This window comes from Sapajus apella, unplaced genomic scaffold, assembly GCF_009761245.1.
Source record: "Sapajus apella isolate SASKATOON/1434 unplaced genomic scaffold, GSC_monkey_1.0 scaffold17, whole genome shotgun sequence".
In the NCBI taxonomy this organism is placed as follows: Eukaryota; Metazoa; Chordata; class Mammalia; order Primates; family Cebidae; genus Sapajus; species Sapajus apella.
The window spans coordinates 11,488,203-11,503,143 of NW_022436957.1; the positions used below are offsets into that span (position 1 = coordinate 11,488,203).

At 40.5% G+C, this 14,941-nt stretch overlaps 2 protein-coding genes across 8 annotated transcripts in view; one reads left to right on the top strand and one right to left on the bottom strand.

The window, feature by feature from the left end:
• Positions 1 to 2,377, bottom strand: part of CLTRN (collectrin, amino acid transport regulator) — a 38,272-nt gene extending 35,895 nt beyond the window's left edge. Inside the window, exons 1-2 of one of the 2 annotated variants that reach the window (XM_032285974.1) lie at positions 2,070 to 2,377; positions 1,694 to 1,752 (exon numbers count right to left, since the gene is read on the bottom strand). In XM_032285974.1, coding sequence (XP_032141865.1) covers positions 1,694 to 1,752; positions 2,070 to 2,127 — 117 coding nt within the window. In that variant the 5' untranslated portion in view covers positions 2,128 to 2,377. The remainder of the gene's footprint in view (positions 1 to 1,693; positions 1,753 to 2,069) is intronic. The other variant, XM_032285975.1, reaches the window with a different exon arrangement.
• Positions 2,378 to 12,409: 10,032 nt separating this feature from the next.
• Positions 12,410 to 14,941, top strand: part of CA5B (carbonic anhydrase 5B) — a 131,684-nt gene continuing 129,152 nt past the window's right edge. For 4 of the 6 annotated variants that reach the window (XM_032285965.1, XM_032285966.1, XM_032285967.1 and 1 more), the window contains exon 1: positions 12,592 to 12,739. The gene's annotated coding sequence lies outside the window, so the exon portion shown is untranslated. Of the gene's footprint in view, positions 12,478 to 12,591; positions 12,740 to 14,941 lie in introns of those variants that run through there. The other 2 variants (XM_032285968.1, XM_032285969.1) reach the window with 2 other exon arrangements.

Below are 14,941 nucleotides of genomic sequence, written 5' to 3' on the forward strand. Positions count from 1 at the left end.
CAGTTGTCCACACATCTGTTTCCACATGTTCATCACTCATTTATTTTTTAACTCTCTACTGTCTTCCAGCTCCTCCACCCCACAAAAAGAGCTCTTTCTAAAATCACCATTGACCTCTGCATTGCCTAACACAATGAGCATTTTTCAGTCGTCTTCTGGCTTAGCCTCTCAACAGCATTTGATGCTCCTGAACACTCCTTTCATCTCAAAACAAAACTCCCTAACACAGCGCACATATTCCTTGGCCTGCCTGCTCCTCTCTCTCTAAGCTCATCACCTGCCATGTTCCTCCTCACTGCCCCAGTTCCAGATATTTCTGGCCTCTTTCTATCCTTTACTCTCACCAAGCTCCTGCCTGTGATAAGCCTTTGCACATGATGTTCCCTCTGCCTTTCCTTCTTTCATTTCCTGGTTCACTTAAACTCAAGCTTCAGACATCACAGTAAGTGCCAGGTATTGTGGCCCTTGACAAAGCCAAAGTGCCCTTGTACTTCTTCCCGTAATAGTTGTCGAGATTGCACGTTTGCATCTGGTTTACTGAATATTTAATAGATGACCAATTTCATTACTACTACTATAAGCTCCACAAGGGTAAGGACAAGGCTTAATCACCATTACATCCCAGCATTCAGCATGGTACCTGCCATTGGAGGATATAACGGGATGGCCAGCCTTGCACACTAGTAGAGATGGATTCTGCACTCAGACTGCCTGGGCTCAAATCTTACCTCTGCCACTTGCTGATTTGAAATATTGAGCATGTTACTTAATTTCTTTGCACCTTGGTTTTCTCATCCATCCAGTGAGAATAAAAATACCTGTACTACTACCTTCCTCAAAGCGTTGTTGTGAAGGCTAAATGATTTGCTAGGAGTAAGGTGTTTAGAAGAGCCCCCGCTAAAAAGTAAGCTAAGTTCTCAATAAATGCTGGCTGTTATAACAATCATTACTCTTGAGTAAATAATAAAATAACAAATTCATGAATTGGCCTGCAAGCAGAACACCTGTAAGTTTCTGTAGCACTGTTTTTTCTGTTTCTAGCCTGAGGCATCTTAATATCACCTTCTGCTGGGGGAAAAACTTTGCAGACCACACTGAGAAACTGAAACTAGAATTAGACAATACTGTCTTATTAATTCAATGATCTTTACCATTCTTATAGCCACATGGGCCCTATGGCCATTTTTTTAACTTCTATTTCATAAGCATATATTTCATATTGTTACTTTGATAACTGAGAATTGAAGACACTTCATGTTCAAATTAGAAATTTTTTGTGCTATGAAAGACTTTATGTGGGTAGAACCAGCCCTTCTTTTCAATGAGTAGAAAATCGAGGCTAACAAAATTCAAATGACCAACAGTAAGAATCCAGACCCAATCCAGACTTGAGTGACTGACTCAGGCCACTTGGCTCCACTATCCCAAGGTGAGATGCTGGTTTTTCAGGTTGTTTTGTGTGGCACAAAACTTCACATATTTTCTAGCATACACTACCGGTTAAATATGTAAACCTACTTTATTAAAAATTCATATTATTCTATAATCTATCTTTAAGAGAAGATTAGATTTGAGGTCTTTAGAAATAATTTATTGAAGATTAAGATAACTATGCAGACAGGCCGATTATTACAGAAAGTACAGTGTTATTAGCAAACAAAATTGAAAATGAATACTCAGGTGCTCCACTTACTGCTTTATCTCCCAGAGCTGTTCTGATACTAAGTCTCACTTTAAAAGCATTTTCTGCACCTGCCAGAAAGAAAAAAGAAAGAGCAGTATATGATGATTAAGATTTGCCAAAACACAGTCTGAAAAATCTTAATATGTAATACAACTCAAACCAACAGAACATAGAGCTACAATTAAACTGCCCCAAATACTCCTGGAAGTGTAACCTAAATCATCTTAGATGGTTTAACATTTTCTTTCAAAGTCATTAAACACAGCCCCAACTTTCAAGCCACAACATGTCTGCAGATTTAGGAAAATAAAGAGTTCTTTCAGTCAATGACTTGTCAATCATGTAGAAAACTGTTCATCTATTTTTAAGTTTCAAGGCTACATACCTGGTTGACAGAGTTCAGCATGAATAGCGGTCACCAGAAAAAACAGCAGCCACAACATTCTTTCAGAGTGGAAAACACAAGGCAAAGTGAGAAAAAAAAATCCACGCTGCACTTAAAGCTGCCTTAGCCATTCTGTGACCCGGATTAGAATATCAGAGAAACAAGCGAGCCACCACCTAAAAGGTTTAATGATTAACACCCATCATTTGGGTTAATACTTCCATAAAATCAGCCCATCTCCTGTCAGTTATTTATAAAAACCTGTTTGGAAAACAGATTAGTTGTTTTCCCCATGCCAACTCTACCTCAAAAGAATGTTTCCTCATCTGACTCAAAGGTGGAATCCTCCCCTGACCCCTTCTGCGATTCTCTGATTAGATACATGGTGGGAAGAATTGAGTCCTGTCCAGAGGTTTTCTTGGCATGCACTTTCTACCTTTTCGAGGTTGAGACACCTGGTTCATAGACAGGCTATCTGCATTCAGGAAACAAACGTGACTCCTTTCTCTCTCTGGTGAACAAAGGGTGCCCTCCGTCAAGGGCCTCACCTGACTCTCACCACAACAGGTGAACATCCCAGGAGAGCTACGGAGCTTCCACTTCCAACACAGGGAACGACTGTGTTCAGCCCTGAGGTCTGACACTTGAGTTAAATCAAACTTAATGATACAGAGCAGCACTGTCCGAGGGACATTCTGTGGCGATGGGAATGTTCTCTATCTGTGCTATCCAGTATGGCAGCCACTAGAGGTAAGGGGCCATTGAGCACTGGAAATGGAGCTAGTGTTGCTGAGAAAGGGAATTTTTCTTTAATTCAATTTAAGTAGGCACATGGGGCTACTGAGTAGTACTTTGATCAGTACAGCAATATAACAGTAATTAAGAGCTACCCACCCTGAAGTAGCTTCACTGGGTTATTTCTCTAATCCTCAGACAACACTTCACAATTGCTGTTATCACATGGGAGGGAACTCAGGCTCCAGCGTTGAAGTCATTGGCAGCAATGGGATGAGTGGGATGGGTGTCACTTTACCAGCGAGGTGGACTTACACTTGAACCCTGTCTCCACCACACCCAACTGCTCTGCGTCTCTGGTCATCATTGGTCAACACTGAAATTGACCAAATACCACATGGTCTCACTGGTAAGTGGGAGCTAAACATTGAGTACACATGGACACAAAGAAGGGAACAACAGACACAGGGACCTACCTGAGGATAAAGGGTGGGAGGAGGGAGAGGATCGAAAAACTACCTATCGAATACTATGCTTATTATCTGGGTGACAAAATAATCTGTACATCAAACTCCCGTGACACACAATTCACCTATATAACAAACCTCCACGTGTACCCCTGAACCTAAAAGTTAAAAAAAAACCTGAAGTTGCAACAAAACCTCAGAGATGCTCTAAGAATTAAGATAATGAGTGTAAAAGAATCTTTCCACTGGTGGGCATTGCACAGATGCCAATCGACACCCCACCCAGAGGTTGATGTCAGGGCTTTCCTCTCTACCATGCTGCCTCTTTATAAATTCAGCCCCCAAATTCCACCCCATTCCTGGAAAATTATGAATGGCAGAATTAGATTGGGTGACCCTGGTGTTAAATAGAAATATGGGATTTTCAAAGCAACAACGGGGAAAATATCAACAATGAGATTTCTGCAGCACTTTGAGAAACACATCATTTCTCCTTCCTTGTAAGGGTGGTATTTTATTGTAAAGGACCCATTTCTGTCTGCCAAATCCAGCTGAGAAAGTTTTTCTCATCTCCTTCACCTTGGTTGCAAGGACAAGGAGTCAGGAAAAGCTGTACTAAAAGGAGAGGCACCACAAGTTAGCCCAGCCATTCTAGCAATGTCACTATATTAGGTGCGATGGAAATTTCCAGAAGGAAGAGCTCACCTAGCTAACCCCTGAGAAAAAAACAAAGGCAGACTAGATGAAGTCATCTTGGGAAATGTTAAACTAGATAAAGTCATCATTGGAAGGAAAAGTCAATATACATAGAGATAGAGATTGTAACAAAGCATTTTATTTGCATCAAGGAAGAAAGCTACGTGAAGGACATAGAAATCTGCTTCAGCTTCTCTTTAGCCTTACACTACATAAAAGTATCTGGCCAGGCGTCGTGGCTCACACCTGTAATACCAGCACTTTGGGAGGTCGAGGCAGGTGGATCACCTGAGGTCAGGAGTTCAAGACCAGCCTGACCAACATGGAGAAGCCCCGTCTCTACTACAAACACAAAAATTAGCTGGGTGTGGTGGCACATGCCTGTAATCCCAGCTACTCGAGAGGCTGAGGCAGGAGAATTGCTTGAAGCCAGGAGATGGTTGCAGTGTGCCAAGATCACGCCACTGCACTCTAGCCTGGGCAACAAGAGCAAAACTGCATCTCAAAAAAAAAAAAACGTATCAAGTGGCTCTCTTGGCTTTTACTAGTCATCTATGTAACTAGGGTTGAAGACAGTAAAACAGAGTCTTAGTGTAAGTCATTCATTTGAGAAGACAATCTCTTTTGAATTATGGTTTCTCGATGTTTTTTGTACCATCTTTTAAAAAGAGCAACAGAAATTATTTTTAGAAAGTACAAAGAAGCACCAGGAGAAACATAAAAATCACCTGTAATTCCACCAGCATCAACGAGTGACCAATGTTAATGTTTTCTAAATATTTGGAAGATAACTTTCTGCCTTGTGTTTTCTTTTCTGTGTATATATGTAAATACATGTACATTTTTTCTTAAAAGGAAAACTGGGATCATGCTATTATGCAGCTTTGTCATCTTTGTTGAACTTGTGTTTTGTTGTTTGTTGTTGTTTTTATGGAGACAAGATCTTGCTCTGATGCCCAGGCTGGAGTGCAGTGGCACCATCATAGCTCAGTGCAGCCTCGACTTCGTGGGCTTAAGCAACCCTCCTGCCTCAGCTCCCTGAGTAGAAACACAGAAATCTGCTTCAGCTTTCCTTTAGTCTTGCATTTCTTAAAAGTGAAAATTTTCTTCATAAGATTTTACTTAGTCATTTATGTAACTAGAATTGAAGACAGTAAAATACTGAGTTTTAGTCAGCATAAACCATTCATCTGAAAAGGGAAGACAGCCTCTTCTTATTTCATTAAGATTTCTCAGTATTCGTTTTCTCATTTTAAAAAGGATTGAAAAAAGCAATAGATATTCTGTACAGACAATACAAAGAAGCAAAAAAAAAAAAAAAAAAAAAAAGTAGAAAACATCCATAATACTACCAGAATGAATGACCAATGCTAATATATTTTCATAGTTAGAATGTGCCTTCCTTAGCCTTGGGTCTCTTTATATGTTCTTATGGGATGTTGTTTTTTCTCAATGCAGTGGCACTGTCAGAACAGAATAATATAATGATGGGAATAAGAAGCACCCTTATCTTCTTCCTTACTCTAATAGGAATGCTGCTACTCCATGGAATCTGGCAAGTGGCTTTAAAAATAATATGCCATGTGATAAAAGCATTATATTTGTAAATACAAAAAAATTTTTCCTCAGTAATTGTTGTTGCATTTTATTGACTGCCTTTTCACTATTAAATTTTTTACCATTTGATGTATTACATTAATACATTTCTTACATTGATTCAATTCTTAGATAAAACTTTTTGAAAATTTATTTTTAGCATGCTGCTGGAATTAATTGCTGGTTTTTCCCCTAGGATTTTAAAACCTATTTTCTTAAAAGAATATCATGTAGGTTCCTTTTCAAGTGCTGATTCTTGAAGGGTTTTTTTCCTAGCCTTTACCATCTTGAAAATGATATAGAAAGATTTCTAACATTGTCTATGTTTAGAAATATTTATAATGTATAAGAAATAAAGAGTTCACAGATGAAGAATCTGGACTATGTATATTTTCGAGGAAGAGCTCTTCAAAATTTTTCATTTCTTACATTTATTTCAGGTTTTATAATTCTTTTTGAGTCCATTTTGGCTGTTTACAATTTCCAAGAAAATATTGTTAAGATTTTCTAGTATTCTCATGGGCTTTATAGAATATTTCCCATAAAATATCTACTTTTGTTGCTATGTTCTCTTTATATTTTCTAATATGTGTATTAATTTTCTCTTTGCCCATTATATTATCTATTTTGTTGTTGTTTAATCAAAGAAGATCTTGAATATAATTTGCAATTTTTTCTGGTTCTTGATTCATAAATCTTATTTGTATTTTTTATATACTGTAACAAATTCATTGTTAAATAGTTTAATGGAGATCTCAGTAAAATAAATGGAAACAGAACTAGATACTAGGGTTCTTGCCTCTCAACATATTGTATTTTCTTACACTTTTCAAAGTCTTGCACAAATGTAGTGCTTGTCTTGATGTACAACTTTTAAGTAATAAGTTTCCAGAGTCTTCATATCTGTGTAAATTGCTTCATAAACTGCTCATTTCAGCAATTTCACATATGGGAGCTTAATAACTTAATAGTAACGATAGTAATGATGACAAATAAAGCAGTTTCAATCATTTTGAATATGTTACTATTTACTTCCAAATGTTCAGAGGCTACAGCATACAGATTTAAAAGTTCAGATTACTGTTGCCATGAGCCATATAAAAAGGCATTGAGTCTCCTGAGATGGGAAAAAGAAATTGATTTCTCCATGTTTTTTATACTCTGCAACGCTTTTGAAAAGCACTTTCTGGGCACATAACTATTGATCTACTGCTATGGGGTAAACAGAATATGAGATCACATGGAAAGAAAACATGTGTGTTGTTCTTCTAATTCATGCAAGATGCCTTGTTAAGTTCACTAGAGTCGTAAAACCATGTGGACATATGTAGGCTCCATTCACCTGCAATAAAGCAAGAGATGGAGATGACCAATGTTTCTTTTTAAATTGACCCTGATTATTTTGTTTCATTATCACAGACAGAAATTTAGTAAATATATAGCTCCTAAAATTAGTAAACTGTAAAACCATCTAAAATGTGATGTTACTCTGTATATTTTTATTGGGTTTTGAGAAATGAATCTAGGTGTGACATATTAAAAAAATCAAATGAAACTTTTAATAATTGAACATAGAAACTTTGTGTAAGATTTTAAAACTTCATACTTTTTGCAGCTGGGCATGGTGGTTCATGCCTGTAATCCCAGCACTTTGGGAGGACGAGGCAAGCAGATTGCTTGAATCCAGGAGTTCAAGATAAGCCTGGACAACATGGCGAAACCCCACCTCTACAAAAAGTACAAAAATTATCCAGGCTTGGTGGCATGCACCTGTGGTCCCAGCTACTCAGAAGGCTGAGGCAGGAGGATCACCTGAGCCCAGGGACGTTGAGGCTGCAGTGAGCCATGACTGTGCCACCACATTCCAGTCTGGGTGACAGAACAAGACTCTATCTCAAAATGAAAAATCAGAAACAAAAAACAAAGCACATACATACTTTGGACTTTTTAATATCTTAATGAAATGGCTCTACGCAATGATTTTCTAAATGTTGTAGAATTTTAATAAATGAGATTCTTCCTTTTTAAAATTATAATGAAATTGATATACCATATGTATATAATAAACAATATCAAGATGTTTATATTATTAATAATTTTTACAGTGTTTTCAGTATAATTAGGTAACAAAAATAATTGTATTCTCTTTAAATTGTCAGTGTTAAGATGCATGGAGAGACAAGGTATTTCTGTTTATTGTGCATAAGTTCTAGTTTAACTCAGCAGCTTTTGGTTGGGGGTGATTTTGCGCTCCAGAGACACTTGGCAATGTCTGGAAATATTTTTAGATGAATGGCAGAAGAGAGGATTTCTACTGGCATCTAGTGGGTAGAGGCCAGGGATGCTGTGAAACACCCCCACAAACTTTAAAAACATCATTTAGGTAACTCTTTTCTTCTTGTAGTTGAATTAATGGAAATAACCCACACAAGGAAGAACAGAAGAAAAAAGGGAGACGTGTGTGTGTGTGGTTTTTCTAAGGCTAAGAATGTAAAAAAACATATATATTGCAAGGAATTTCATGGTACTTAATTTCCAGTCACAAGCTTATTCGAACTTCAGTTTATGATTCAAATTAGTCAACTCAGTTTTCTTAAACTATCATATTCATGGGCTATGAGAAATGCAAAACTGAATCGAATATAGTCTCTGTCCTTCAGGAACTTACAATTTGGCAGGACACAAAAGTAAACCATGATGGCAATAGATGCACGTACAATTGTGAACAAAATGCTATAAGAACACTGGAGAAAGAGAGGATAAAAAGTTACTGGATTTGACAAGTCAATTATAAAACTGTAACGAAAGAAAAATAAAAGAAAGGTTTCTCAATGATAATCACGATAGACCTGGAACTATGGCAAGATGTTTAAAGGTAAAACATGAAAGTCCACAGGATCCAAGTTAAGGAAGTCTGAAAACAAACACAAAGGACAGACACAGGACATGGACAACAGCAGGGACTTGCTGGTGAGAGTGGCTCAGAGGAAGATGGGGAGGGAGCATCAGTGTAGATGCATCTGAGAAGCCAAGTTGGGTTCCGATCTTAGAGGAGAGAAACTTTGGATTCTCTGACAATGGCCCTGAGAGGCTAATGAAAATTTCAATATGGGAATAGCTTCTTTGTAAATGACATGGAGAAGGACAATGGGAGATGGGAAGGACATTCCCTGACGGTGAGTTTCCCTTTATTTACTAATCATAGGCTGTTGGACTGGCAGCCCACTATGTGCCCATGGCTACAAAAACCAGGAAATTATTTCTCATCATCAAATTTTGTAGGTTAATCAGTAGCCATAATCATTATGAACTTTGTCTTATTCTTCACAAGTTAACATTTTTCTACTTCAGAAAAAGTTAATCACTACTGCTGGGAAATAAAAATTAATTCAGACCAACGGAGTGCGTATAATTCTGCCAACTTAATCTCCTAACGTAGGAATTTAAAGGACAGTTTCTTAAATGGGATGTATGTGTGTCTGTGTGTCACACCTTGTGCATGGAGATAAATATTTTATAATGGGTCTCATGTAGTAAAAGCAAGACATTTCTTTCAGAGGTTTAGCTGGTTCCACTGTTGCTCAGGTGTAAGAGTTTTCTCATTATTTGGCACATCAATTTTCTCTTTTACTAGGCTAAAAGTATTGCAGCCATGCTCTATGAAATACTATTTTCCATCCTTAATCATCGATTTGTCTGCCAGTTGTAGGTCACCCAGTCACATTTAGCCCTGACAATAGGTACTTCTTTTGCCAACCTCTATAAAGGTTGGGAGGATGGGATCAGACCACATAACTTTTAGGTTATATGCTCTCATCAATACTAAAGACGTATGAATTAATCAATATCTCAGAATTTCTGCTCCTACGTTTTGGCCAATGATGACCTTAAACCCTCTACTGCCTGAAATTTATCAAAAGTCTTAGGAGAAATGTTTTTGTGGACTGCCTAAAAGATGTGCACAAGAGATCCCTATTACTACAAATCAAAGATGACAGGTTGTTGTTTGCAGCCATTTGCTCATCCCACACCTATGACAAATATTTTTTTATCTATTACAGAACTTTTTCCTTCTGTGCATGGACTCAGCCACAAAACTTCCCAAATTAGCTATTCAGTCAGCTAATATGAATAAATTGGAGTTGACATGTGAGTTGAAACTTATGTGCCATTATGGGAAAAGATTATCTAAATGCTACCCTGAATTAAACTAGACCATTGCAGGGCTGGGTACTCAGCTGAATAGGAAATTTTGGATGATTCATGAAATTCAGTGCCCTGTACTTTGTGATTATGCCAACAGTTTCCATTGAGGGAATGTGGGTGAAACAACTTATGACACTTATTTTTTTTTAATTTCTGACAAAATTTTTTTAAATTGCATTTTAGGTTTTGGGGTACATGTAAAGAACATGCAAGAGTGTTGCCTAGGTACACACATGGCAGTGTGATTTGCTGCCTTCCTCCCCTTCACCTATATCTGGCATTTCTCACCATGCTATCTCTCCCCAACTCCCCACCCCACGTAGCTCACACCATCATCATGATGAGGAATTGGGATTTGCCTTGGTGCTAAAAGTATTTAAAAAAAAAAAAAAGTGCTTCTCAAAAACAAACAAAATCCTGATTGGTTTTTATGAACACTGTAAAACCTTAAAATACTTGTTATCTCCTGTTTTCTACAGAAACTTAGAGTAAGATCTCTTTCGAACCTTCAACAACTGTTCTGGATCTGAAGGTGTGCATACTTGAGTGTTAATCTTACCATTGGCTAAATTATTAGTCTCCCTCCATGTATTTCCCTTCTGGTTCCTTAAACTATATTTCTTTTATACAGTGTTGCCTATGTTTTGGTGTGCTGCCTCAAATCATCTGGGAAAAAAGGTGAAGTATAAATAATGCTATAAAAATCAATGCAGTAAGTTACACAGGCTGTACTTGGTCCCATTTCCTGTGTTTAATTTTTCATGCAAAAAATGATTGGCATTGGAAACATTTTATATAAATGAGATAAGGGTTTTAAGAGCCAAGGTGAGCTTAATAAAAAATGTTTTGTTGAAAATTATCTTTTACTCTGTGCTCCATCTAGCTCAATATTGTGAAAGTTCCCACTGTCTTCAAAGTAGAAATGGATGGAAGGTGGGAAGAAAAGGGAACTTTTACACTTTATGTGTGATCATAAAATCTTGATTGTTGGCATATGTAGAAGTATATATATTAAATCTTACTGCCTTGGAGGGAAAAACTGTAGTCCTCCAAACAAGTGAAAAGGGAATACTTTAAAAGAAGTTTGAGAATTTATTGTGAAGGGAGCTGTAGTAAGTACTATGAAAGTGGCTTCCTATGCTTGCTGCCCCCAAATTCTCTTGCTAAATAGAACAACAAACCAGCACTTACCAAGTCCTATTACACCTATCAACTCCTTTATTACACCATCTTTAACTTTCTCAATTCTTGTGCCATCCAAACCTGAGTTGGGGAACCTCAGTCTGTAATGTCTTTGAGTCTTGTCTTATTTCTTAATGGAACATAGTACTTGATAAATCTGTTATGAATGAATGAATGGCTAATGGAAAGTGTCCATTCTCCAAGAGTGTCCATTCAGAAATTTCTGGACAGAAAAGAAAAGCTGGTGATAACCCCCTCACTTTTTTTCTGTAAACCCCGAATTGCGAATGGAGGGAGTAAAAAAGAGCAATCTTGGAGCACAGGACTGCAAGCAGAGGTCTGAATGTGGTGGTGTCTCGACAGGACCTAGAGAGCATTAGGGCACCAGGTACCTAGGAAAAGTCATCAGAGGACACATCAGGAAGTAGAGGCGTGTGCTTGCTCCAAGCATCGCCCGAGCATTTATAGTCCGCTGAAGGGCTGGAAGGAACACGGTTCCAGTTTATCTCCAAGTGGGGCTAAAGGACATGAAACCTAGCTAGAAGGAACACCCTAGCAAGGGTGCTCCACCACTGGCCCACCAATTGTTTCCTACTCGGTTTTTTGCTTAACGAGTTCTGGTGTTTAGAGTTGGGAGATACATAAAGAAAGTCACTTTTTAGGAAAGGATCAGAGATCCGCAGGCTCATTTCACTATAAATGCCGCGGACATCTGGTTCCAGCACCTGGACAGTTCTCTCCGGAGACCGGTAGGCCCCTCCAATTCCTCCGCGGTTTCCCGGAATCAAGTCTCGCACCTAAAAGGAGCGTAGAGGGCGTAGAACTGGCCCGAGAGACTTGACCAAGAAAGTGGAACCAAAAGTGCGTGGCCTGGGAACCTAAGGCGTGGCCAGAGAGTAAGGTAAACGCGCATACACCAGGTGAGCGTGGCCAATGAGGACCGTAGGGTCGTGGCCTGTGGCCTGGGAGGACGGCCACGACTGGCCAAACAGAGTGGTGTGGAATGCAGGAAGGGAAGTGACGCGGACAAGAGAGGTCTGGCCTATTCCGAGAAAAAGGAAAAGCTTAACCAAAGCGGGAACGGCCCCGCCAGTGAGGAGTGCAGGCTGCAAAGCTTAGCGGAAGTGGCCTGGCCCAGGCGTACCGCAGGGGCGTGACCTGAACGAATGGACCTTAGCCCTGACGTAAAGGGCGTAACGTAGTCGGAAGGGTGTAAAAAACATGGTCGAATCCGCGGGAGGGGCGGCCTCAGGCGGAGGAGAGTAGGGACGTGGGCCCAAGGGAGGGAGATGGGGGTAGGCGATCACTGATATGTGAAACGAACTACACTCAGAGGCGTGGACTGGGCGAAGCGTGCAAAAGTGGCCACAGTTGGAGAGGCGGGCCGCGGAATAGTGACCGGGAGTGGACGTAGCGCTAAAAGGAAAGTAAGGGCATGACGTAGGCAGAACGCAGAGACGTGCCTTGCTGCTCTGAGGGGCGTAACAAAGATGGTAGGGCAGAGGAGTGGGCAAGTTACCATGCAGGTGCGTGGCAGACAGGAGATGTGTAGCCAGAGCGGAGAGTAGGTCTGGGCTCCGGCGCTGGGGAAGCGTGGCCAGAGCGAGATTTGAGCCTGGGTCGGGGACGGAAGCGGAACTGAAAGGGGCGTAGCCTGGAATGACGAAATGACGTTTGCTGCGTGGAGGACGTGGCTAAACGTGAGGGGGCGTGGCCAAGATGGCCGCGTGCAGGAGCCTTGGGTCCCAGGAGCGAATGAAGTGGTTGTGGCTCAGGCAAATCGTTCGGGTAAGGGCGGGAGACAATGAGGAGCGTGGTCAGCAGCGGGGCGTGGTATGCCTGAAAGGGCAGGAACTGCCCCCCTTGCCGCAAACATGATTGGGTGCCGCTATGGGCCCTGGAGCCAGAAAAGTTTTTTGTTCCGCGAGGCTGGCCTGGGTCCCGACGGGGCTTCTCTGAGGAATGGGAGTGCTAGGGTGGCCGCGGGGGAATAGCCACTTCCCCACTCTAGCTCTCTTTCTCCGCAAAGGGGGTCACCAGACACCCTTTTAGGATTCTGTCTATTAAAAGGCAAAACAGCTTTCCCAGAGACTTTGCGGGATGAGAGGAGTGCATTTCCAGAAACCGAGGAGCAGGAAGATGGGACTCCCTCTGGTCTACAAGGTTGATGTTCCCACCTGACTATGCCAGGGACTATAGACATACACAGCCACCCCCAGAGTAGATCAGAAGCACAATTGCGTCCCGTGGACAAATCTGAGTTTTTCTAATGTGCCCTGCCCCAGAGCTGGAGGAGAGGAACCTCCAAAATACAGACAGTTTTGGTGGCTGGGATTCTGTGTGATATTCAACGTTAAATGCTACTGCTCTGAGGCTGCTGGAAACGCGTTAGTATTAATATCAGTGTACTTCCTTCACATTTACTTTTGCTGGAAATCCTTGGGAAAGGAGTTAATGAAGTTGCATACACCTCAGTTTGTTTATATGCTCTGTGTTAGCTGTTAAAAACGCGCGCTTTGAATGATGAGACCCTCCAAACAGGCTTTGTGTTGTGAGCAACATGGCTGTTTATTCGCCTGGGTGCAGGTGGGCTAAGGCGGAAAAGGGCTTAAGCAAAGGGCAGTGGGATAGGAGCTGGCTTTATAGGTTTGGGATGGGCAGTGGAAAGTTACAGAGTAAAATCAGTTACAATGGTGGGGGTAGGGGCAAGGAGTATACATTACCTTAAGTTCAGTTACAGTGGCGGATGGGGTAAGGTGTAATAGTGGTTAAGATGGCAGGGTTGGGTGAGGAGTATTCACATTATCATAATAACAGTTAAGATGGCAGGGTGGGGTGAGGGGAAGCTTATATATGGGGAAGCTCTGCAGGGCGATCAGGGATAATGGCGAATGCAGGCAGGCAGGACTTTAGACTTTCTGGGTATGGGCTTGCACATGGAGGCCTGACATTAGCCACTGAATACCACATTGCGTTCTGCTTCCCCTCCTTCCTTTACTGATAATCTGACCATTTCCACTTTGCACTTTAAAAGTCTTGCTGAAGTATGGAGAATAGTCAGAAATCTCTGGTGAGAAAAGTTGCCCCTGCACATCTCGCAGAGGAGTCGCTGTTCACAGCCTGCATTAGAGTCCCCAGTGAACCAAAGTTCACTCTGTCTCCCCTGTCTTCAGGGACTTAGTGAAAAACTGCACTATTCTTGAATATTTTGGAAATGAAAAACTTTCTGGGTTATTTTAAATCAGTACCTGGACTGGAATTAACCGAAAGGCCAAAACAGCAAGGGCACCATTCTCAGTGCCTATACGTAGCTGCCCTGTTCATGGAGCCAGGCAAAAAGGCTGCCACGGCTCACAGTTGGAATACAATAAAGGTTGAGTGCCTTCTGAGTGCATATGAATATTAGGAAAATCTGGTGGAAAGAGGGAAATTAATCACATCACTGGCCACACTGGGGCAGTTAGTTGCAACACACAAATCAGGTATAAGAAATATATTTTGAAACCTTTGGCAACCTCAGATTGGGATCATGCTCTCAAGGAAGAAGTGAGTGACAGGAAGAAGCTAAGCTTTCTTCAGACATAGTGTAATCTCTAATTTAAATTTCAGGAAATTGCAAAAGGCAGGCTTTCTTTTGAAATCAGGAGTTGAGAAAATGAAGAGTCTGATGCCAGTCAAGGAATTTTTCAATATAATTGTAACCTTTTGTTAGTACTTTTGCTGTCTGTTTTGTGTAAGTCGTTTAATCAGGCAGAGTTCAAGCTATGAGGCATTTAATAAATACATTGCTTATGAATGACATTTAAAGACTTTTAGAATCTTTTTTCACACATTTCTAAGGCTGCAAAACAACAGAAAAAGAATATGTTAGTAATATCCAAGGCATACATGACTAATCAGTGATAGTACAGAAGGCTTAGCTCTCCTAGGCCCTATCCAGCCACAAACTGGTAATTGTTGAAATAGAGTATTGGATATATAGGTGATTTA